Source organism: Felis catus, chromosome A1 (assembly GCF_018350175.1).
Source record: "Felis catus isolate Fca126 chromosome A1, F.catus_Fca126_mat1.0, whole genome shotgun sequence".
In the NCBI taxonomy this organism is placed as follows: domain Eukaryota; kingdom Metazoa; phylum Chordata; class Mammalia; order Carnivora; family Felidae; genus Felis; species Felis catus.
The window spans coordinates 230,222,852-230,249,666 of NC_058368.1; the positions used below are offsets into that span (position 1 = coordinate 230,222,852).

Below are 26,815 nucleotides of genomic sequence, written 5' to 3' on the forward strand. Positions count from 1 at the left end.
ATTTCCAAATAGTAGTTGCAAATCAAAATACACTGTAGTGTTTGCAATTTCTGATTATAAGGCTAGATTATTTCTCAGTATTTCTCATTTAGGAATCCCCAACAGTAAACATGTTCTTATCCTATAATTGTGCATAAGAATTTGGAAGAACGTTTTATTTGCCCAGAGCTTTTCATAGGAATCCCAACATTCTGAAGGTAAATTGCCTGCCTTATCAAATAGTTTTTAAAATCTATTCACTAGGATCATAACATGCCAGATGACTAAGAAAGTAGAAATTGAGCTTGAGGAGAATAAAAATCCACATAATTTCTTTTTAAGTTTTAGATAAGATGCAACATTGTTTGCAGAGAATTTTGATGCAGTGAACAAAGCTTCTCTACCCACTAGAATAGTTGCAAAGTCACTATTAGTATGCGTTAAATTAACGAGAGAGTGGGGAGCATCGGTGGCTCAGTCAGTTGAGTGACCAACTTTGGCTCAGGTCATGATCTCACCGTTTGTGGGTTCGAGCCCCGCGTCGGGCTTTGTGCTCATAGCTCGGAGCATGGAGCCTGCTTCAGATTCTGTGTTTCCCTCTCTCTCTGCCCCTCCCCTGCTCATGCTCTCTCTGTGTCTCAAGAATAAACATTAAAAAATAATACAACAAAATAATAACAACAGTAAGTAAAATCAAGTAAAATCAAGTAAGTAAAATCAATAAGAGAATATGTAGAAATGAAAGGGGGTATACTAGATTGAGCAAATAATCATCTAAGTAATATTTTTACCTGAATATTAACAGGGGAGTCTTTGAATTTATGGTTTACCAAGAACAGTATGGTTTCTGACAGTGGTCCCGGCATAACCGTTGGTAGATTTTCCCTCTCAAAAAAACTGTCCCAGTTTGGACTAGAAGTCAAACTATTCATGGGAAGTTATTCAATTTCATTTATCCCCTCCTCTCCCATGGAGCCTACTAACAAGAGCTTAAAGAAATAAAAGGGAATGAGTATTTGATTTCTTTTTGGCTAGTGAGGGTGCCACAGAGCTTCTGGCTAACTCACGGACAGAAGACCCTCTTTGCAGCTATCATAGTCTATGGAGACCCTACCACCGCCATCCCCAAGGAGTCAGTCCTCTGTGCAGTGATTTGATACCCGTTGAAGTCTACTGAACGGTGATCAGGATAAACATTGTAGGGCTTCACTTGGAGGTTCCACAGCAAGAAAATATGGGGCCGCTCACAGAAACCTGAAGACTCTGTGCCTTGCTTCTCGGACTTGGCTGGCACAGGCATTGAGACCTAATATGGAGCCCATTGCTTTTCCCGCCAGGTCAGTTCCGTGTGTGGAAAAGGCCTGTCTGCCGCTAGCTGTAGAGACATGCTAATCGTGGTGGTGTGATGAACATCTCAAAATCAACACTAGATATTCCACTTGAAGCTATTCTAAGTCATTGACCATGTGTAACTTTTAGGTGTAATCACTTTTCAGCAGCTAGGTTCATTTCCTCTGGGGAAAGGAATAAAGAATAAAGAGAAGAATTACATGTCGATTAGACTTTCATAAAAGAGCCCTATCCCTTAAGCAGGACCATGTGCAGTATCTCTTATCCAGTTAAAATTGAAGCATGTCTTTTGGAAAGAACTAAATCATGTTTTACTAGACATTGATTAGATCATCAGATCTCAACTGGGCTGTGTAGGAAGGACGTCATGATAATGCAAAGAAATCATTCATCTTGTATGTGAGACTATCCAAACATTCTCCCTTTGCAAACTATAGATCACTAAGATTAACTATTGTGTTCATTCTTGGAAGTTTCCTCCTTACATTCTTTCAACCATATAACTGAGAATCCTTTATCAAGCGTGATTGTGAAATTAGGTACACATTTTTAACAAAGGACCACATGTTTTTCTCAACACCGTGTGTAGGTTCATATATGAGAACTTGGAAACTCCCTAACTCCTCCTGGAACCTTTCCCAGGCGGCACACCCTATCCACCCATGTCGATTTTGTATTCCCACTGACGCCTCCTTGTATGTTCACCCGTGAATAGCCAGTCTCCAAAAGAGTACCTGGTATGTTGTGGACATTCATACATTTTATTGATTGGATGAATGAATGAATGAATGAATGAATGAATGAATGAAATGAAAACAAAAATATAATTACAACTATTGTTGTAGTTGTATATTCTCGATGTGATTGCCTTTACCAGACCAAGAGAACCATCTCTGAAGATGAAGACTCCATTCTCCCAGTTGTGCATATTCCCTACAGTCTACCTGTGGGCAGCTGGCTATTTTTTTGTGCCTTTGAGATCCTCTTAATGTTCCTCATTTGCATCAGTTATGGCGGGACTAGGGGGTCTTCCCCGTGTTGTCACACACACGGCACACACACGCACACCCTGAGATCGTGGGATTGAGACACTGCAGAAGAGCCTGTACTGAACCTGCAGGGAGCCTCACAGGTGCTGTGTTGGAGATCTGGTACCTCTGACAAGGCTAAGCCTGAGATACTTGTGTGAAGGTGTTTGTGGGACATTCTTCCCACCATCTTCTTTAATCAGGCCATCCTATTACTCAGAAACCTCCAGTGGCGCCCAAGATTTTCCAGAAAAAAAAAGCCAAATATTAGCCCTTGGGGTCATTCACAAGCTGGCTCCAGCTTGTCACCCGGGACCATCTCCTACTACACCCCCTCTTTTCCTTCTCGAAGGTACTTCCTTTGCTCCTGACTTACCAGATTATTGCCTTTGCTCCATAACCACCCTTTGGGTTCGCACTCATGTCTTTATTTACTCTCAGTCTCTCTCTTCCCACACTGCACCCAACCCAGCTGTGGTCACCCTCCCTCTATTTGTTTATCAGAGATCCTCCTCAGCCCGTGCACTGTGGCTCCCACACCACCTCTCCTTTGGTATTTCCATGGTTTCCTCCTTCACATGCAATGGTTCCCAATTCTGTGCTTCTGATGCCCCATGTCTTAGACCAGGTGCCCACCGCAAGCCTTTCCTCACCATTGAATCCAGTGCACCTTGAGGGCAGGACCGCTGGCTGTCCACTCCTCTCCCAGTGCCTCACACAGTGGTGGGTGCAGATTGGGTACATTGAGATGGGGCCAGATGATCATGCATCTGTTGACTCCGCTTGATTTCTTCCACAGAAAATGAGAATTGCTGTCATGTGTACACAGGTCTCCTGAAACTCAGAGTTCAATAAAACAAACATAAGGAAGCAGTTTAATTGGCTCAGTCTTAGAATGGCTAAAAGACATGACAGTTGAGTAAATTTTGCTCATTCACACACTGGCAAGTGCATCGTTGGGTTTCTAGAGTGCTTCGGTGTTTCCAGTTGGTACTCCAGAACATTTCTTACAAAGTGATGGGTTTGTTTCAAGACATAAGGAAGATATATGGCTCAGGTGGGATGTAGTTGCTAGCCCATATTTTTAGATATCCATCATTTCCATCTGTGGGTTGACATTTGAAGACATGACTAATGAAGTAAAATAAAATGTTATGTCAATTAATTGAGACGTCATAGTTACTTAACTTCTATTGCTTTTATCTTTCAATGTTTAAGGGACTCGACACCAGGATACTAAAAGAGCTTAAAAGCAATCTGTGTCATTTGGAAAGTGTCCACAAAAAATAATGGGTGAGGTTTTGCTAAATTCCATTTTCTAAATAAAATAGCTTATATTTTAACCTTTGACCTGAGGTAAAGAGACAGATGGTTTACAAATGTTTCATTCCTTTTTATAAACTAATCTAACCTAAGGAAAATTGAATGAACACTTTTGGCGATAGACTGACCATTGCAGTCTGCTGAATTCTAGATAAAGAAAAAGTAGATGGGGCACCTGGGTGTGGCTCAGTCAGTCAGGCATCCGACTTTAGCTCAGGTCATGATCTCGCGGTTCATGAGTTCGAGCCCCACATCGGGCTCTGTGCTGACAGCTCAGAGCCTGGAGCCTGCCTCAGATTCTGGGTCTCCCTCTCTCTCTGCCCCTCCCCTGCTCGCACTCTGTCTCCCTCTTTCTAAAATAAATGTTAAAAAATTTGAAAAAAGAAAAAGTAGATATAAGTAAAAATATTTTAAAATGTTGTGCCTAATGAGTCACAAGGCCCTGTTACTAAGTATCATCTGTATAATCTGATATTTTCTCTCTCCCAGTAACAAACTGTGTTTGTGAATTGTGACATTTTACACCAGATTCTGGGTTTTCCCCTTCTGGTTGAGGCATTGCTCTAATAAACATGCCTGACTGGAGGTTATTTGCTTTTTCTTGATTACTTCCAGGGATGGTGAGCTTCCTCTGTCTCTGGGAATAAAATTCAACCCCGATAGCTCTACTTACAGAAGGGTCTTCACAATGAGTGAATTTTTTCTCCCATTCACCTGTTGCCTGTTGGTCCCATGACTACAAAATCACCAGCACTGTAAGTTCCTGGAGGGCAGGACGTATGTTTCAGAAGTGGTTGGCCCTCCTACCTCACTGGCACCCACGTGGAGCTCGGGAAAGAGCGAGCGAGTCTTTTCTCTCCTGCTTGGATCTGCCCTTGGGCAGATAAAGGCATTTTACCTTTATCCTGCAGTCTGCTTTCTCCTACCCCAATTCTCTCAACCCTCCTTCTAGTTACACTCATAACTGCTATTTCATCCCCAGTCATTATGCAGGGATACCAAACTCCCCTGTAGTAAGCACTCAGGGAGCCAGGAAATGTGAACATTTCACTCCCAGTGAATTTTGAGAACAAGGTCTACTCTCCCCAGCAATCCTGGATCAAAAAAAGTCCCCATAGGGGCACCTGGGTGGCTCATCAGTTAAGTGTCCAACTTCAGCTGAGGTCATGATCTCGCAGTTTGTGGGTTCAAGCCCCGCGTTGGGCTCTGTGCTGACAGCTCGGAGCCTGGAGCCTCCTTCAGATTCTGTGTCTCCCTCCCTCTCTGCCCCTCCCCATCCTCCCTCTCTCTCTCTCTCTCTCTCTCAATCTCTCTCTCTCTCTCAAAAATAAACATTAATTTTTTTTTAAAGTCCTGTAAAAACCTTTTCAGCTTATAGAACTGTCCCTCAAGATATTTGAATTACAAGACTTGAAAAAATAAGGTTGACCTACTAGCTGATCTGAAACTAATGTTCACACTCTAAATACTGTAGAATCTGTGGTGTGGGGTTGCCCACAAATTCAATTATGGTGACTCTTCAAATAGATCAGGGGTTGGCAAACTACATCCTGAGGGCCAAATCCGGCCCGCTACCTGTTTTTGTAAATAAAGTTTTATGGGAACCCAGCCAGGCCTCCTGGTTCAGGTGTTGTGTACAAATGCTCCTGTACTATACCACAGGCAAGTAACTGCCAGAGAGACCTTATTGCCCACAGAGTCTAAAACGCCTGCCCTTTCCAGGTGCTTGAAAAAACTTTGCCAACACCTAAATAGAAGATCAACCAAAATAGACATCCTTCCCATGGCACTGAAAAGCTCAGATATTTCTGCAGCAAAATAAATATTTGATTTTAGATTAGAATTGGATAAAGGCAATCTCAAGCATGTTGCCATTTATTGATTGTGTATATGTTGCACTTGAACATGCTGTATTTTCTATACAGGTGTCCAGTTAGAGTGGGTTATATACTCTCCTTATTTGGGAGAATGTGCTTTTTCCTTCTGCGTGTATAGACGACAATTCTGAGCGAGGAATACGAAATGCATTCTTTTCCCAATTGCTAATGTTCTGGGTAATTCTTTTCTAGCATTTAATGATGAAAAAAAAAAGGAGAAAAGTTGAAAGAATTTTACAGTGACTACCCATATGCCCACCACCTGCCTCCTACCACTAACAGTTTAATATACTTGATTAATCACATATGTATTCATCTATGTGTCATCCAGTCGAATGCGATTTGTTATATAACAAATACTGTTTGTTATGTAACTAATGTTATTTGTTGGTGCATTTCAAAGAAAAAAATCGCAAACATCAGTACACCACGCTCCCAAATACTTCAGCGTGCGTATCGATAACTAGAGTCTAGTATTTAATTCCAGTTCCTGTTTTTCTCTTTGAAGTGCAGCTTACGTACAAGGAAATGCACAAATCTTAAGTGCACCATTCAACTAGCTTTAGTAAATGAAGAAAAGGAAGTAACACAAACCTCCATCGACATAGATGCATTTCCAGTCGCCCCAGTAAGCTAAGCCATTACCCTTCCCAGCAAACTTCAATCCCACTCTCACAGGCAACCACCGCCATTTCCTACCATAAACTGGTTTTGCCTGCTTGAGAATTCCATATGAAATGGAACCAAGAGTATGTGTTATTTGCTGTCTTTTTTCATTGAACAAGAAGCTTTTGAATTCATCACACTGATGACACAAATAGTGCTTTTAATTCACTGCGTAGCACGATTACAACACAGATTACAAACCCATTCCATTGGTGCGCATTTGGGGCTATTATAAATTAAGCGGCTGAGAACATTCTTGTACAAGTGTTTTAGCATATGTATGTTTTGTATTTGTGGGAAAGATACCTAGGATTAAATTCACTGGATCATTGAGTAGGTGTACAGTTTGTTTTGTAAGAAGCTGTCTGACCTTTCCTCATCGTGGTTGTACAATTTGACACTTCTACAACAACATATCGGGGTTTCTGTTGCTTCACAGCCTTGCTGATATTGGGTAGTGTCATTATTTTTAAAATAGCCATTCAAGTGGCTATGAAGCAGTGTCTCATTTTGGTTTTAATTTGCATTTCCCTGATGAGCAATGATATTGAGCATTTTTTGTTGTTTTACTGTAGTTAATTTTAACATAGTCTTAAAATAAAACTCCCATGAAAAACCTGATGTGGAAAAAATGCACACTTTCCATTTGTTTTGTAGCAGTTTCTTCCCCATAAAATTTCATGACATGACTGATGTCAACCCCCTTCTTTCAGAGTCACCAAAGATATCAAGATATCCGCTGTTGTAAAACACACACATATGCACACAATTATAGTAATAAGTCCAAAGCAAGGTGCCCCTGCAGTAAATGCTGATTTCTTTGTTTGTTTGTTGATTGGTTTCTGGCTTAGGGGTTTTTGTTGTTGTTGTTGTTTGCCTATCATTTTATTTAGCTTATTCTCTCATGCTGTCTCCTTGGGATAGATCCCAAATATCACGGTTCCGCTTAAATTGCACTCCCCACCCACATCCCTCCATTTCACCACCTCCACAGCAAGGGAAGAATTATTTCTCAGGCTGAATTACATTCTGCAGAGCTTAGCTATAGTATCGTCTAGAAATGTTTAACTGACTTAAATAAGTTATTGATTTTTATTTTTCTTTCACCGTTAGCACCTGTTAGAAACCTGTCATGTCAGTATGCCCATGGGATTCTCCTCCATACTCCCATTCAGTTTTCTCCTATCATTTCTTGCAGATCAAGGTCATACCACATTTCCACCCAGATATCTTCCTTGGTGAAGTTCACTTCATTTTTTTTTACAAAGTCTATGCTATCATATGCCCAGTTTATGCTAACTTGCCATACTTTGTTACCTACTATTAATTCATAGTTTTATATGCCATTTCCCTTGCAAACTGTACTTTTTTTCCCGAAGGTAACAGGCCCTAAACATTTTACTTCTTTTTAAATCTCAACTCCAGGAACTCATTGGTTGGAGTAAAGCTGGTGTGTATTCACTTTAATTCATTGAAGAATTCAATAAAATAAAAGATTAATTCCCTCAGGATACAACAAAGCAAGTAGTTAAATGTTTAACCTTGGGTTTAAGTATCTCTGTGTTCAAAACAAAATGCAGAAATACATTATGCCTTGTAAATTTAAGAGTTAATCATTAGATTCATTTCCTTTACTACCGTTGACTGCCAAGGAGTTTTCTGTGCTATGAGCATTGTTTGGGTTATCCAGAACCTTTCTCAAACCAGCCTAACGCTCAGTGGCTTTAACATTAAGTACATTTTACTTGCTACAGATCAAGAATGGAGGCAGGGTTCATGTGGTTCTTCATTGCGTGCAGGGGTTATCCCCTCTACCAGCTAGGCTCAGAAGGAAGGTTCAAGAAGTCTTCACCCCTGTGTCTGGCACCTCCGTGCTCCTCCATGTGGCCCCCATTCTCTGCATATGACCAGCTTTGGCTTCCACATAGCAGGGTTGTCACCAAGTAGTCAAACTTCTTATACAGAGGCTGGCCTCCAGAAGGAATATTCTATCATGCAGGAATGGAGAGGTCTTAAGACCCAGCCTCGAGAAGTTTCAAAGTCACAGAGCGTCACTTTTGCTGCATTTTAATGATCCAAGCAGGTCATGGCGAGTCCAGAATCAAGGGAAGGGATGGAAAGAGACCTCCCTTCTCAGTGAATGAAGTGGTGGGAATTTGTGGCTAACTGTGATCTATCACATGCATTCCTGACATAAGTCTATCTAGTTTAACTTGCTAGGCTTGTTTAATGAGGACTAGCAGCCGCATTGCAGGGTATTAGTCCCAGAGCTAAGGGCTCGCCCTCGATGTGGATTTACAGTGGTTTTAGGTGAGTTCCCCTCCAGGAGCTCTTTGTCGTTTTTAACCTCTGCTTGCAAAGCACAGACTTGGAGGAGGTGAGCATCACAGCACCTTCCAATGAAAGTGGGCTTAAGAAAAGAAGAAACGCCATAAAAATCCTCTCCTAAATGCCATAACCTCCGGGAAGAAAAACTGCTAATACTATTTCATGTTATCTAAAGGCGTTTCTACTGACCAATCCTCAATAGGTAGTGTATTTGTATTATTATTTTTTCAAGTAGTGATGATACCTGTCAAGGACACTGGCACGTCAGACTGCTCAGTCCCAGCCAACTACAGCCCAGATGTGATAACATGACAAAATAGAGTTCTTCACTGAATCTCTGACAAGGAGAAAAAAGTATGACCCCTATGCTTGCTTTTATTTTATTTTATTTTATTTTATTTTATTTTATTTTATTTTATTATTTTATTTCATTTCATTTCATTTCATTTCATTTCATTTTATCCTATGCTCTTCTATTTTATTCTCTTCTATTTTATTTTTCTCATTTAATCTTTTTATGTTTTTATTTAAATTTCAGTTCGTTAACATACGGTGCTAGATTAGTTTCAGGCATATAACTTAGTGATTCGGGACTTCCATACTTCACCCAGTGCTCATCCAGACAAATACCCACCTTCATTCCCATCACCTGTTTACACCAACCCCTCCCCCACCTCCCCACGGGTAACCATCAATTTGTCCTCTGTAATTAAGAGTCTGTTTCTTGATTTGTCTCTAAAAATGTGTTCCCCTTGGCTTGTTTGTTTTGTTTCTTAAATTCCACATCTGAGTGAAATCATACATCACTTGTCTTTCTCTGACTGACTTATTTCACTTAGCATAATATTCTCTAGCTCCATCCACGTCATTGCAAACGCCAGGATTTCATTCTAAAATTCACATTTTCCTATGTTATCCGTAAGGTAAAATACTGGCATTTCTGTTGTCTACTCTCTGACACAAAGTACTGTCTTAACTTCCAAATTAGGACAAAAAGAAAGTTGTTGCTGTCAGTGGTGATGGGGGCGTGGGAGGTGTGTGTGTTTTTGTCCAGTGACTCTGGGTAAAGTGACATTTTAGACAACAATCAAGTCATTTCTCAGGATAGTGCATTAATTACATACAATTCTAATTTTGAGGGAATTTGATTTTTTGGTATTTTCTTATATTTTGAAGGTCAAAAAAGAAGAAAGGGAGTGTGATTTTTTTTATTCTCGTTTTGACTTTCAGCCTGTTTGAAAAAAAATTAAACCACCCTTACTTACATTATACTATTATTTTTTAACTCTTTATACAATAAAACAGGAGAATATGTCTTCCCTGACTCTAGCAGAATCAGTTTATTATATTTTATACTGTGTTCCAACATTTTACTTCTTTTTGTATTTTCTTATATTAACTCATAATAGAAAAAAAAAAGTCACTTTACATTCCAGTAGTGAAAATACCAACTACAAATAAAAGAAAACAAAACTAACTATAAATAAAAGAAACTACAAATAAAAGAAAACAAAAATTACATTCGTTTCTCTGGTTATTTCATTCTGGATAGCGGGGGTAAGTGGAGAGAATCTCTAGTCCTGTTAGGGTATCATTTTCCCCTATGCTGATAATGACCTGCACTTTGAAGGGGGTGATAACCCATTTTCTGGATTCCTATCATTTCACTTCTGTAATGCTCTTGGAATCCATACAAAATGTCAAGGTCTAGTTTCTGTGTTTCCTATGAGAAGGGCTCATTAGAGTAATTCATCAGGGGCTTGTATGACTTAGAAATGGGTCCAATAAGGACTAAACCAACACCACCAACTGATTTCATTTAGACCATTAAGCACATTAGGTGATGAAGATTTTGTCAGCTCCTCTCTAGCCAGATTAAACCAACAAATTAAAAATGAAGGATGTCCTCACTGCCTGTGAATTTCCTGAGCTTCTTCATCAAGGCTCCCTCTGGAGTCCTCATATGCCCTATTGCCTTAAACCAACATGTAGGCATCAGAAGTCGAACAGGGACATGCTAATGACAACTGCCCCTGATGAGTTCTGATTTATCTGTGTATAATTGTCCCAATTAGAAATCACTAGGAGCACATCATAGAACATTTATAAGTGAAAAGTGTTTCATTTCATAGGAAGCTTGAGTGAGTGAAATATGATAATGGGATTAAGAAGAGGAAAATTAGTTTGTTCAAATCTATAGGATGAACAGAATTTAACAATTAAAAAAAAAAAGATTATTATATAGTGGCCTAAGATGTAGTGCTACTTGAAAAGGACAGATTTTCCATAGGGATGTCAACATCGCCCTCACTCCTACCCCCACAGAGAAATAATCTTGCCCACTCTGGACTTCTCTTGAATCAAGATATATACTGAGCTTAAGGAAAAAAAATGGTAATTTCTAAATTTTGGTGTATAAAAACATAAAGCTTCGTTGTTTTTATAAAAAGATTTGTCATGGTGCACCATGAAAAAATATGTGCTTTGATCATTTCATCTATAGGGTAACTGATAGCTTAGCAGCAGATTAGTGAACGTTCTTATTCCAATTGGGGTTGTACAAATCAAAACACTCACTCAGTGGGTGACTGACTTATTCCACTGATGTTTTATGATAGAAGTATAGTAAAAGAGTGTAGTCCCTTTTCGTCACGATGCAACTCTGAAGAAGAGAAAATTCAGTGAAACAAGAGGACACTCCGAATATGAAGTTGAAGGTCCTGACTTGTACTAACTGTGCTGATCTTCATTCATGAACAAATGTGTAGTGAATACCAGGCAAAGAGCTTTATGCTGAGGAATACAGAGATGAATACTGTTTGGTTTCTTGTCCTTAAAGAGGTCATCATCTAGCAAAGTATTAAAGACAAGTCATTGTGGTGTGTTTTGACAAGTGATAAGGCTGCTCTGGGCTCTCAGATGATACAGAGCCTCAATCAGCTGGGACATCTAAAGCATGTGGCTGAGGCTGGGTCCTCAAAGTGGGTTAAGGAGGTCCTTATAGACCAAGAAGATTCTGGAGAGGAACCTGGGTGTGATCTCACAGGCAGTGGGAAACCACTGAAAGCTTTCGAACTACTGGTTTCCATGATCAGTTTTCTGCTTTAGGATGTTGACTTCAGTGACATGGTGGGTAATTGATAGGAAGAAGAAAAGACTGCAGGCAGAGGAGAGAAGCAGTTGGGTGGAGTGAATTGGAGGAGAGACAGGGAAGGATTGGTTGATACTCTGTGCCTAGGACCTTAATGTCTATTTTCATTTAATCTCCACAATCTCAATCTGTGGTAACTCATGTTTAGAGCCGGTTATATAATCTGCAACACTCAAGTTCAAAATGAAAATATGGAGTTTGTTGTTTAAAAACCAGGGAGTGGAATGCCATTAAAGTACTAAAAAGATACTAAAGCTTTTTCGTAACACATACACTCACGAGGACGCTCTCTCTCTCTCTCTCTCTCTCTCTCTCTCTCTCCTTGTCATGATGTTTTTGTATTTACTATTTAATGTTCTTCTAAATAAAGAAATTAAAATTTTAAACTATTAGCATGAATTTTACCATTTATCTTTGTATTGTGCTTGCCAGATTTAAATGCAAATATAGGAGCGCTTAATTTATATGTTAAATTACTGAAATGATACAATTCATATTTCATAGCCCATACACACATACATATTTTGTTCTTGGAAGATCAGAGGAAACACTGTGCAATTTACCTCAACCATTTTTATTTCACTTCTCAATATGCACATATTCTATCAACATTCTCTTACTAAAGAGTAAGGAAGGACTGAATGGAAATAGAACTGGGGGCACCTGGGTGGTTCAGCCATTAAGCATCCAACACTTGATTTCAGCTCAAGTCACGATCAGTTCATGAGATCGAGCCCCATGTCGGGCTCTGAGCTGATAATGCAGAGCCTGTTCGGGATTCTCTCTCTATCTCTCCCTCTCTCTCTGCCCACCCGCCCCCCCCCCCAACATGCTTGCTCTCTCTCTCTCTCAAAATAAATAAATAACATTTAAAAAAAAAGGAAATAGAACAGTGGATTGTCATATCTTTTCCTTTCCTTCTAGGTCATCATGTTCAGCATAAGTAGTTGGCAGACACAGGAGAGTAACATGAGTAAGAAAGAATATGATAGGGTGCCTTGATTGCTCGTGGTTCTTAGAACATCATTGCCTTCTTCTTTCAAAGCAAGTTCTGGTTCAAAGGGTAAGCATGGCCTTTTGGGGGCAGTCAGCAAGCACTCCTGCTTACTCAGTCATAAACATAACATGTTTACCTGGTACTCGCCTTGAGTCTTGCTCAGCTCCCACAACACATCATGGCTCCAACAGGGCACTGCACGCATTCTGTGAATGAGGCAGGACAGAACAGAATTACACATACATTGTGCATATCCACATCCTCATGCCTATGCTCCAGTGTCTTGTTGGATTCCACTTGCAAAACACAAGTTCAAAGATGGGGGCCCTCTGAGTGTGACACAGTTGTAATTTGAGACAACTGCAAGGTTTCTAGCCCATGGAGCCCACCCTGGTAGTATTATCTCAGTACCCAGGAGGAGACTGAGGTTCCAGAAGCATGCGACTTTGCATGTTCCCCTCGGGCTGTGGGGCTTTGGTGGTGGGAACTAAAAAGAATGGTGTGGCAGGCTTTATTCAAGGGGGGCCTTGAATACAGTGGGGTTTTTCAGTGAGGGAGAAAGATTGGGCCCAACTCCAAATATTACAAGGAAAAACGGGAATTTAAAGCCAAGGACCAGGGTGGGGGTCAATGGATGGGAAGTTACTCAGAGGAACCATCAAGAGTAAGGATGGGGGGTGCACCTAGGTGGCTCAGTGGATTGAGCATCTGACTCTTGATTTCAGCTCAGATCATGATCTCATGTTCATGAGATCAAGCCTGGTGTCGGCCTCTGCCCTGACAGCACAGAACCTGCTTGAGATTCTCTTTCTCCCTCTCTCTCTCTGCCTCTCTCTCTCCCTCTCTCTCTCTCAAATAAATAAACTTAAAAAAAAAAAAGGAGTAAGGAAGGGTGGTGGGATTCTGGCTAAACTGACCTACCAAGATTCATGCTAAAGACCAGGAAGGTGAGCAGACGTCACCTGGGGGGATGATAGAGGATGAAGAACCCAATGAGATATGCAGGGTCCTCAGACATCAAGTGGGGGGGATTCTAGCTATCCTGGCTCAGAAGGATCCTTGTTAGAACTAGACTCTGCCAGGAAGGTCGTGAGAGCCCAAGATTGGGCCTCATCAAAAAAAGAGCTCGCAGGAGCCTAGCCAAAGTTTGATCAAGGAGAGAACCTTGTGGATGGGAAGTTGACACCTACCCTTCAGTCACTGAGCTCTTTCTAGCACCAGGGGAGAGAACACAAAAAGATCCAACAAGGCAATGGCAGGGAGTGGTTTTTGAGGCACATTTCCAGTGCAGACCTGATGGGGAGATGCTAAGGATCCCAAACGATGATTCTGGGAAAGATAAGCTTTCATATCTTAAGAATATTAATAGACATTTCAATTCATGGATTTTAAAATGGTTTTATACATCTGGCAGGCAGTACAGTTGTTTAGTGAGCTCTCACATTCAAATCCTCATTCTTTCTTCGAAAGAGGACTCGAGACGAATAAAGGCGCCCTGCGATGGTAAGATAGGGAGAAGATGGAAAGGCCGATCCAGCTTTTCAGTTTCAAACACCAGATATTAAGGGCTGGCTGGAAAGAAGGCAATTTTTAATGTGTGAATTTTTCCCCACCACAATAAATACGGAAAGCCACAGACAGATGTAACCAAGGCAACCAATTTCCAGGAGTCGGGATAGTGGGTAGGGGGTTGTGGAAGCAGATTGGCACCAGGGTAGCTCCCCTGTGAATTGGCGGGAGGAGCGGGCGTGTGTCTGCCAGGTGTGAGCCTAACTTGAATAAATATGCTTCCAGAGAGCCAATGAATTGTATCATGTGAGGTCTCTTGGACTCACCTAGAATGCATTAAGACTTGTATTTTGCTCTAGGACTGCAAGCCAAAATACCATTTTTAATTTTCCCCAAAAACATATGGCAGTGGAAGTTAATACAGGGGCCTGATGAGCAGGGAGCTTAGATATAATGGATGAATTTTCATTTGGAAGCAGCACTATTCCTTGCATCTGAATGACAGTGGGCAGTATGATTGGTATATTATGCTCCAGGGATAATGCCTTCATTCACAGAACAAAGGAGAAGAGAGCCCAGGGCAGAGTCACTTGAGTTCTACTGAATAAAGAACAAAAAAGATAATCAGAAGTTAGCAGTGGTTTCTTTTTTTATTTCCTCCCTCTCTCTTTGTTCCTTCCTTCCTTTGTCTTTACTCCACTCTTCTGAATGCCTTTTTAATTCTTCTTTAATTATTGTATAGAAATAAATAGTATATTGCATATAGAGAAAACAGTTCAGGGGGGAGAAAGAAAAGGCATACCAAACCATACCCCACTGTTTTTTAAACTTTTTTTTTAAGTCTGTTTGTTTTGAAAGAGAGAGAGAGTGCATGCTTGCAGGGGAGGGGCAGAGAGAGAGGGAGAGAGAGACTCCCAAGCAGGCTCTGTGCTGTCCGTGTAGAGCCTGATGTGAGACTCAGTCTCACTGAGTGTGAGGTCATGACCTGAGCCAAAATTAAAAGTCGGACGTTCAACCAACTGAGCCACCAAGCACTCCTATATTTTAACCTTTTTATTTTGAAATGGTTATAGATTAGTGGGAAGTTACAAAATAAAATACACACAGGCATATCCTATAACTTCTCCCAGTTCCCATCAATGGCAACATCAGTGGTGTCGCCATGTGGTACAGAATCACAACCAGGAAACTGACGTTGGTACAACGTCGGCGCTGGCTTTCCCCAGTTGTACACGCACTCCTGTGTGTGTGTGTGTGTGTGTGTGTGTGTGTGTGTGTGTGTGTGTTTAGTTCAGCTCAGTCTTATCAGATAAGTAGCTTTGTGTAACCACCACCACAAGGACATGCAGGATGCCTCTAGCACCATAAGGCCTCGTGTTACCCCTTTATAGTCACACCCACTCTCACCCTCCGTCCCGAAGCCCTGGAAACTGCTGATCTATCCTCCAGTTCTATAATTTCGTTATTTCAAGAAGGTTATTTATCTTTTTTTATTCAGCCTAATTCCCTTAAGATCCCTCCAAAACGTCATTTGGGACATATTATCAATAATCCATTTCTTTTTATTGCCACATACCTCCCTTTGGCGTGGATGTATTAGCATGTTGAATCATTCACCTGTTGCAGAACATTTGGTTGTTTCTAGTTTGGGGCATTTATGAATGAACTATCAACATTTGTGCACCCATTAAACATTTGAACTGAACCTTCAAATGGTTTTTAAAACCACTACTGATCATAAGGAAGTAAAGACCTATAATGCAATGAGAGTTGTTCATGAACATGACATGATTTCTGCTCCGTAAGGACACTGAAATTGAAATTTATTTTTACAAATCATCTGTTGCTACTCAAAGACAGAAAAACAAAAGATTCAGACCTCTCTTTTCTGTGAAACAGGCAATGGTTATTCGCATAAATTTCCATTAAATATCTAAGAAGTGTTAGCTTCACTTATATTAATGAAATCATTTCACTCTCAGTCAAGTTCAGTACTCAGGGTTTGACATATCTGTAATAGACACACAGTTATGAAGCAAGAACAGATGAAAGCAAAGCAAAGCAGGGAGTTTCAGAGGAACAGAAGAGTGAGGGACACCCCTGAACACGATCTCACACATGAGCCCAAGAAGCTAGGAAAATATAAACTTGACCCCTCCTTTTGTCCAGAGATGTCTCCAAGGTTAAAGTGCTCCCTTCACTGAGCAGACCCTAACAACAGGGATAATTCTGGAAGAATGACTGCAAAAGACTAATACTTGGAACATCTGAGAACCTTCAGATAGGTACCACCTCTGTCAGCAGACAAACTTACTACTCTTCTCCTGCCTGAGAAATCACTTATGAATGATCAGACTGCAAAACGCAGTGAGCTCTCTATTCACCCTCGATATTCATGAGTGAAGCCATCAGGCTCACCAAAGATCTAACCCTGCGTTGCAAGGGACCCCAAAGGAGATTGTGAATATCATGATGTATAATGCAGGAGTCTACACTTAGCACAGAAACGGCATAAACCACTCAGTTTCTGGTGGTTTGGAAGGCATTTCGAAATATTACAAGATCTCAGAATTAATTCATTAACAGTATCCCTGGTCATCTGCAATTGCAATTTACTACATTCTGATTGATGGAATGCTCACTGACAAAAATATTATGATAATTTTATTGTCTAATGTGGCTGGCATTCAGAAATTTTGCTTCAACAACTGTAAAATTCTGATGCATTCGCATAAGCATTTAAAAAAATACCCAGCTCATGCATGAGAAATCTCCCAGAAAACTACAAAGGGAGCTATGACGTGAGAATTTTCTAGTTTATAATTTAACATTTGTTCCTCCTTCTGATATTGAATTTTATGCACAATGTGCCTCTTGTAATATAACTACAACCGATGGCAAAACTAGAAAAGCATTTGAAGAAGAGAAACTTGAAAATATGTGTTTCCCATGGTAAGACCTTGACTTTGTGTAGATAGTGCCTTTAAGGTATTGAGCCAAGGGCTAATTCTTTGTCGTTGCTAGAAACTGGAGTCTGTATTTTGAAGGAATTAAAACAAACCAGAATTCATGTTCATTTCCTGTTGTTCAGCTCTGGCTGGCCAGCGCACAACCCTGACATTGTTGTGGTACTCCGAGATAAACATTGCAGCCGTGTGTATCCAGGCTACGGCATGGGAGCCATTTTGCGGTATCAGTTTCTTAGATAATTTGTCAGTCAAGAGCTCCATCCAAATTAACTTAGGAATATGAATTTCCCTTGCCTCAAAATAAAAGAAATTAATAATAGCAATGTGGGTCTGATTTATTTTCTTCCAAGGTTTTGAAAATAAGTTTTTTACTACGGGAAGAACAGTAGTGGTTGCCAGCAGAGGCATTTTGTGCTGGACCGATGGGAAAACTTACAGCTTAAAAGTGAGTCCTCTTTCTTTGGAAATCACAGACTGCCTCTTTTTCTCCACAGCTTTAGTGTAGAAAAAAAGAAAAGATGGGCAATGTTAATTCTACAAAGGCTATATATAACGTATTGGTGAGATGGTATTTATTGGCCCCCAGCGTGGACAACTTGAATTGCATATGGTGGAACTTTCAATTCTATTAGTTGGCTGTGCTCTCTCAGCCTTCTGTTCTGCATGTGATAGTGAGAGCTTACTTTAAAAAAAAAAAATAATGCCTTCTGTGTTCCCCCACTGTTTTGTGGGTTTTACATACATTGGTTTTCTAAAGATCCCTCTGGGAAATTCTAGTAAATCTCCATTTTATAAATGGGGAAACTGATGTTTAGAGAGATTAAGTGGTTTGGTAAAGGCCCTACGGTCCTGTGTGCAGTAGTGCCTTGAACACACCTTCTCATGCAATGACTCTCCGAGCTTTGCACACTTGCTTCCCACACCTCTAGCGGACTGCAACGTTCTAGTGAGCCGCGCTGCGTCTCTCTGTTCTGTATGCCCAAAGCCACCATGAGCGCTCACCACGGGTTTGTGCTGACTTTGTTTCCATTTTCTCCAGGACTGGCTGTCACCAACAGGCTAGGCACGACACCACCATGCCTGGGATTTTCTTAATGTCCATTGTTCTCACGTCCCCACGTCTGTCCCCATTTTAACCCTCCCACAACAGACCACAGTGGGCTCCAAAGGATGAAATAGAGTAGGTCATAACCTACAGGCCATGTAAACCATTTTAGCCGTGTGTAATAGAATAAGAAGCAATTCCGTCCTTGCTCAGGTAGTGCCAGGCGCCGATCTACTGAAAATACATCACTTGATATAAACTAATTTATTTCACCCACAAAATGTCTGCACTTCTGCCCAGAGAGTTTAAGTCACTTGCCCAAAGTGTCCTAGACTGAAAGCAGCGAAGCTGGGCTCCCGTCTCTGGGAGTCTGTCTTGTGAGTCCACACCCTTGGCCACTACACATGGCCCCCTGGTTCGGGAGCTTTGCGGTCCTCCAGCTAGGTGGTGTAGCCCTGCGAACATTTTTATAATAGCTGTAAAATTATATTTCTAATGAGAAGAGGTAGAGCGGGAAGAGGATGTATGATCGAAGGAAGAAAGAAACATGCCAGTTGCATGGCGGAGAGATCAGGACACTCATTTGGGAATATATCGCAGATGAACGTAGAGACCACAAGGCAGTAGAAGGACGGAAAAACAGCTCCACAGGAAGGTCTGGGGGGAGCAGGGTTCCTCGCATATCCAAACAAATATGGTCTGGGTACAGTGCACTAAACAGCTGCCTACCTCTCAGCTCCACGGGCTGCCGCTTCTCACCATTTTTAGTGAATATGTCACATTTGCACATATTTGGGACTTTTGACCCAGGTCATTTTATCTTGCAACCAATACACATTCTTGTGAGGTGGCTGCATGCAAGACCATATGCTAAGAAGTATTTTATGGTAGAGTACAATTTTAGGTCATACTGACATCGTAAATATAAGGGCCTTTGTTCCCGTAGGCGAAGATCCAACATCAGTTCTGCAAACCTTTATTTCACAACAGTTTCTCTGGCTTATGTTTTAGGTACATTGCTTAACTTGAAAGCAAACTAACAAAAAGAAAAAAAGGAAAAAAAAAACCCTCATAGTTCCTTGCCTTTATTTCATTTTGAGTCATATTGTGAGCAATAACGCATCACACGATACAGTGTAGGGATTGATGCTCTGGGCATCAGAAAGCTGAAAAAGAAAATAAGGAAATATATTTGTGCAGCTTCATGACAGACAGAGTAGCTATAGTAATGGCTTGCTTTGTGTCTTTTCCTGACATTAAGCAAACTCTCTGAACTTTCATATTATATATATTAGAAGTGGCCTGGAGGTGGGTAAGGATCCTATCATGCTGGAAATGATGAGGGTGAAAATCACTTCTCTAGGAGCTCAAAGGTTATTCTTTGGTTTCAACTAGTTTTTCCCCAACATCATGCCCGCAGAACTTGAAAGTTATTGGTTACCTACTTGAAATGTTTAAGCTTATATCAAGACATAGCCGAAGTGATCCTGTCATTTTTATCACATAGAAAATAGAGACAAATAGTAATTACATCTCTAAAACCATTCTTTTCCTCTATTATTTGGACTTACATATTTCATATTTTTTTGCATTATTTGAATTTCAACTACGAGTGATTTATCAACAATGAGAATATTATGTAGAACTGGGTCACCAAGATTTATCTAAGCATTTAAGGAGACATTTCTAGATGTAAGAATAATGATGTTTTCCTAGTCCAAGTAACAAAGGCATTCCTAAGTTAATGTTAAGATTTTCCCTCATTTTTCATGAAATAAAACATTAAGAATAAAAGAGAAATTCCCTTTTAACCCACCTCAGACATTTCTCTCTGTTCCTCAGAGGCTACCACCGTCATGAAATTCAGTGTACGAGGCCACCTGGGTGGCTCAGTCGGTTAAGGAACTGACTTTTGATTTCAGCTCAGGTCATGATCTCACAGTCATGAGATCAAGCCCCGTGTCATGCTCCATGCTGAGCATGGGGTCTGCTTGGAATTCTCTCTCCCTCCCTTTGACACTTCCCTGCTTACACACATTCTGTCTCTAAAATAAAAAAAATATACATATATTTTTTTTTATCTTAAAAAGAAATTCGGTGTATCTTTTTAATCTATGTTTATATGATTTCACTCAATAGATAGACAGACATATAGTTGAAAAACTAGCTTAAACCAAAGAATAGCCTTTGTGTATATACGTGTGTGTATACATATATGTATATGTATTTATACACAATATCATTTAATCAACGTTTTTAAAATTCACATAATTGGGATCATGTAATACACATGTGAAATTTGCATTTCCCACTCTATATTTTACACTTGAGAACTACCTAGGTTGCTTCATTGTGTATTTGGCTAATTTATTTTAACTGCTGAGTAGTGTTGATTCCATATATGCGTTCTCTGTGTATGCAATCATGTTATTTACACTTCCCCATTCCCTATTACTGATCCCTTAGGTTATTTCCATTGTTTTGGTACTGCTGACCTCTAGGCGTGAACAGTCTCGTAGAGGTGTTCCGGGCATAGGTGCTCAGATTTCCCTGGAAGTTCTACCTAAAAGCAGACTTACTGAGTGATTAGGCATCTGCATATAGGACATGACCAAGTATTGCCTCATTGCTCACCGAGGTGACTGGTTTATTCTCCCATGCAACGTTATGAGAGTTCTTGTTCCCCATCTTCTCTCCAGCACATGATATTGTCAGACTGTCTAATTGTTTGACAGCCTGTGGAGTGTAAAGAATTGCCTGTGTTTGGTTTTTATTCTTTCAATTGCTAATAGGCTTGAGTATCTTTTAATATGTTCAGTAACCATACATTCTAGATTTTTTTCTACTGTGCATCAGCTATATGTATACATATTGACCTTGCTTTTGTTTGACCTTTTTAATCTTTATCTTAAAATGATTTGTAGGAGTCATTTTAATATTTGTAAGTTATCTGAGCTGCCAATATCTTCTCCCAGGGCATGGCGTGTTTTTTCAACTTAGTTTACGGTTTTATGTTTATGTTTTTGCTTTTATCACATAGGGGTGTAATTTTGATGTCGCTAAATGTGCAAATAGAATGGTAGTTCAGAATGTGGCCTCTAGACCCAGGGTCGTAATTCTCCCTCCACTGCTTGCTGGATGTGGGACCATCAGCAAGTTCCTGAACATCTTTTTACCTCAGTTTCATTATCTGTAAAATGGGAAAATAGTACCTGTCTCAAAACTGTTGTCTTGGAAATTAACTATAAATCAACTAGAATATTGCCTGGTAGAAAGCTAGAGGTATCTAAGTGTTAGCTATTAGGAGTTGTGCTTTTAATATATTGTTTTTAAACTCTTGCCTAGCACTACTGATTTATGGACGTATTTCTGTATACATTTAAAGGTTAAATGTTAGGTCATCTTTGTTACAAATATGTATTTTTCTCACAATAATTGGGTTCTGGAACTGGTACATAGTTTTATGTTTAAATACATACTGGCTAATCTAAATTATGTCTATATCTTTATTAAATTTAGTTCTTTACAGAGTACTTCTATTTGAAAAAAGAGCATTTTGGTAGTGAAAGCAAACTTTAGATTCTAAAATTGAACATGCATGGAAGTTACAAGTGTTTCAGAAATAACTTTTATATTATACTAAATTGAATGATATAATTGGGAGAAAGTTCACCATGAATAATATCCAAACACTCGAAGTAAGAATGTGTGAGACGCAGGCATAATCTGTGTTTATCGGATGAATAAATAGTTTGTTTGCTTTTTTAAAAAAGCATCCACCTAAAAGCAGCTTTTAGGAGAAGAAATCAAGTATATAAGATATACAATTGCATAGAATCCCCTAACAGAGAGTCAAGTGAGCACTTAATGGAAATAAAATCCAAACCAGGTCTCTCTTGGGACTTCTATTTTCTGTGATCAGTCATACTTTTAATGCATTTTAACTGTGCTAAAGGAATCAGGATTTTAAATGATTGATGCTCTTTATCTGGCGAAAAGGAAGCTTCCTCTGCTTTGAGAGGAATAGTTTCATATTCACTGCGAACCGCATTCTTTCAAATGTAAGGGGAAAAAAATGTCTCATCGTGTTTCTGTTGCATCATCAAATTGAAACACTTTTGAAAGAGATGAACAAAAAGTAAATATTATAGGAAACTCTGATGTGTGGTCTGACACATAAAATCACCCGTTATTGTACATGAGCAGATACATCTCACAGGATGAGTAAAAGCTGTCACACCACCTTATTTGTGGTAGGGTGACCCAAGACATTTTCTCCCAGCGCTCCACGGCGGAAATGTAAGCTAGAGAAGCAAGAAACACCTTACAAACTCAAACACTGCCACATTTCTCTATTACTCATTGTGACATTTATTCAACAGAAACAAACCCCCCTCCGGCTCCAGCGTTTTCACACAACAGTGGTTTATTTCTCACTCGTGCTGTGCCTTCTCTGGGTTGGCAGAAATCTTCCTCCCTCCTACTCAGGGACCCATCTCAGTGGGGGATTAGGAGAGAGAAAGAGAGAGAGAGAGCATGAAAATCTCGTGCCTGCCCTTCTGTGCTTGGGGCAGGAAGTGGCACTTGTCCCTTCCTCTCACGTGGCGCCATCTACGTGCAAGGGCGCATCAAGTGCGCTCCTCGCTGAGCGTGCGAGGAGAGGCGTGGTGAATGCAATGACTTCTGTTGACTTATTCGTACTGTTTCCGGTGGGAAGCCACTTGAGTGTGTTTCCCTCCACAACGTTTTATTGTGAGTTAGAAATATGAGCTTTGGGGGCGCCTGGGTGGCGCAGTCGGTTAAGCCTCCGACTTCAGCCAGGTCACGATCTCGCGGTCCGTGAGTTCGAGCCCCGCGTCGGGCTCTGGGCTGATGGCTCAGAGCCTGGAGCCTGTTTCCGATTCTGTGTCTCCCTCTCTCTCTGCCCCTGCCCCGTTCATGCTCTGTCTCTCTCTGTCCCAAAAATAAATAAACGTTGAAAAAAAAATTTTTTTTTTAAAATAAAAAAAAGAAATATGAGCTTTGGAGTTTGGCGGATTAATTTAAATCCTTGTTGAGTTCCTTATGATCCGTGTGGTCAAGTTATCTAATGCCAAATAAGCCCGTTTTCGCCATCTCCCAAAACGACCATTGTGGTTGACAGGAATCAGAGGAGCCAAGGTATACAGTAAGCACTTAGTAAAGGGTGATACTGACAAAAGAAACATAGCAGCATAGAGATAGTAGTAAACCCTAGAGGGTTAACATGAGACCATCTTTATCGTACCAGAAAAATATCATTATCAGTTTCCTGGGGCCGCCATAACAAGTGACCACAGCTGAGTGGCTTAAAACAAAAGAAATGTATTCTCTCAAACTCTTTGGAGGCTGTAAGTTCAAAATCAAGGTGTCAGCAGCGCTGTGGTCTGGATCCTTCCTTATTTCTTCTAGGCTCTGATGGCATCCAGCCTTGGCTTGTAGATGTTTAATTCCAGTCTCTTCATCCTTTTTCATATAACCTTGTCTTCTGTGTGTCTCTTGTAAGGACAGTTACCATGGGATTTGGGATGATCTCATCTGAAGACCTTTCCCTTAATTTAAACATCTACTAAAACACTTTTTCCCGGGCACCTGGGTGGCTCAGTTGGTTAAGGGTCCAACTTCGGCTCAGGTCATGATCTCACGATTCGTAGGTTCGAGCCCGGCGTCGGGCTCTGTGCTGACAAGTCAGAGCCTGGAGCCTGCTTCAGATTCTGTGTCTCCCTCTCTCTCTCTGCCCGTCCTCCACTCACATTCTGTGTGTGTGTGTCTCTCTCTCTTAAAAATAAATAAGCATTAAAAAATATTTTTTCAAAAGCGCTTTTTCCATTAGTAGTCATATACAGTTTCTAGAGATTTAATGTGGACATATCTCCTGGCGGTGAGGGGCACCATTCAACTTACTACAACTGTGAAAGCATTTTTTTTATTCCTATTTAAAATCGCACTTACTGGGGCACCTGGATATCTCAGTTGGTTAAGCCTCTCACTCTTGGTTTTGGCTCAGGTCATGATCTCACAGTTCATGAGTTCAAGCCCACATCAGGCTCCATGCTGTCAGTGCAGAGCCTGCTTGAGATTCTCTCTCTCTCTCTCTCTCTCTCTCTCTCTCTCTCTGCCCCTCCCCTTCTCTCTCTCTGTCTGTCAAAAAAATAAATACATACATACACTTAAATTTATTAAAACAATAAAATAAAATGCTACTAACTGAACCAGTGCATGCAACTTTTAAAATATTGACCTTAGGATTACTTTTCTAAGTGTGGAACTTTATAGATAACATATTACCACTATATGGCACATACCTTTTTGAAATAAGAAAAAGTTGCATTGGACTGAATTTGTAAAGTTATCATTTCATGTATCAGTTGTGTGTATGGTTTTCACCATTGTGCAACTGTTTTCCAGTTTGATAAAATGGATTGGTCAGGGAGCAAGATGCCCAGGAAACAGTCACATGTCCCTTAAGATACTATTCTTGTGTTCATGTATACCGATCGCAGCTTTTCTGAACACTGATTCATACCAGAATTCCCTTTCCTTTTCCCTCTGTAAATATATCCAGAAGCCCCCTCTAAGGTACAGATTAAAGGTCTAAAATCCACTTGCTGTTGTGCAACTGATGAGCTATTCATAGAAGCTGCTGGATCAGAGTAAAAGATTTAGTGAAATAAGTGTAGAAAAGCATTCTCAAAATGATACCTGTCTGTAATTGGCATCTAGATTTCTTACCAATCATTGACATATAAAAAGGGGCATGTAGAAAGTATTTGCATGTGTAATGGAAGAGTTATGCACATGTAGACCTTTTAAGTTTATGTATATATTTAATAAATCATTCAAAATTAACCTATGTCGCCTTCATAGATGAACTCTGCACATTGTCTTTGGCACATCGTGTATATGAACAACCCTTTCTCCCTAGGTCGTCTTATAAGATGTATTTGTAAAGCGAGAAATCAGGACTGTATATTCAGTTGGTGGTAAAGTGTTATAATTTGTAAATGACTTAATTTGAACTAATAATCAGCTGAAAGGAACTGCTCATGTGATATGTCTAGAAGAAGGAATAAATTTATCGAGCCTTCTTTATAATGCAAAAGGAGGTTATTTCTTTCCCAGACAATCTCACAAAGCCTACATGAAACTAGTCAGACTCATATTTTAAAATAACTAAAATTGGGTAGGACTGCATCTATGTAAAAGCTGTTGCAAGAGAGGAGTATAATAGGTTGGGCTTTGTAAAAAAAAAAAAAAAAAAAAAAAAAAAAGGAGCTGTTCTCTGAAAATTACTGAACAGTGTCCATTTATAACACGCTAGTGCCTGTGAATCAAAAGAGATCTACATCAAATGGATTACAGTTAAGATTGTATCAAAATGGGATCTTTTTTCTCAGTAAAAATCTAAAGGACACACTGTGGAGCCACCATGGCTACTCCAATGCATCTTTGTGTCTTCTAGTCTAGGGTCCTTGGTTTCTAACCAGTGCATTATATCTGTGTATTCTCTTTTTTACAGTTCAGCAGAAGAGCAGTTTCACTGGCAATCACAAGGTAAAGTACAGCTTCATGATGAAACTTACATCCATTTCTACGTGTATGTCTACTGATTAATATTCTTGTGAACTTTAGAAAAAAGACTGATAAAAATGAGTATGAGAACACCATGACACTAAAATTAAATGTTCCTGTGATAGCTCGTGATTCCCTGAGAGTTGAGTTCTCTCAATTCCCTAGAAACCTTTGGGTTTTTCATGGATACCTGGAATTGGCTGGCCTTGGCTTTTGATACTGGTTGACCAAGGATTACAATGTGAAATCTAATGAGAACCTCATGAGATAATGTCTTTGGTTAGGATACTTTCCATTATTAAATAGTAACCTGAAGCTTTAATAATAAGAGCATCATGTGTTTGTTCATCACTTTAAAATGTTGTGTTTCAGATGGTCAAAAAGACATCGAAGATGAACTTACAACAGGTCTTGAGCTGGTGGACTCCTGTATTAGATCCTTGCAGGAATCAGGAATACTTGACCCACAGGATTATTCCACAAGTGAAAGTAAGTCAAATGACAATGATGCTTGAAGACAATTTTAAAATATAAGAGTATACTTTATTATAATATAATTAACATAAAAAGCTATATCTAAGAGGACTTCAACCTGTGTTTGTACATGTTTTATCCATTTCACTCCACTCTCATCTAATTCCTTCCCACATTACCCATCCCAACTCACGTTAGATTATAGTCTCTCTTAAGTCAGCAATTGAATCTAGATTTCTCACAAATTACTGACAGAGTGGGGATTCTCACCAGTTTTCTGATATCCTTTTTGGCACCTAGCTAGACTATCACATTGAATGCACTCACCATATATTTGTTTAACCAGTACAGTGTCTGCTTTGAAATTTACTGTGAATGCTTTACATACACAGATCATTGTTGGTAGAGATCATAAACAGTACAACAGCTATGCAACAAAATAGAAAGAATCAAGGTAATATATGCAGTACTAACTACTTAGTATTATGCTATAGTACTCTGCAGTAGCCCCTTGTATTTCTATATGTAG

General features: G+C 40.0%; 1 protein-coding gene across 2 annotated transcripts in view; it reads left to right on the plus strand.

The window, feature by feature from the left end:
- CTNND2 (catenin delta 2) overlaps nucleotides 1-26,815 on the plus strand; it is a 938,925-nt gene that overhangs the window by 481,863 nt on the left and 430,247 nt on the right. For both annotated transcript variants that reach the window (XM_045038764.1, XM_045038766.1), the window contains exons 4-5: nucleotides 25,760-25,794; nucleotides 26,185-26,301. In XM_045038764.1, coding sequence (XP_044894699.1) covers nucleotides 25,760-25,794; nucleotides 26,185-26,301 — 152 coding nt within the window. The remainder of the gene's footprint in view (nucleotides 1-25,759; nucleotides 25,795-26,184; nucleotides 26,302-26,815) is intronic.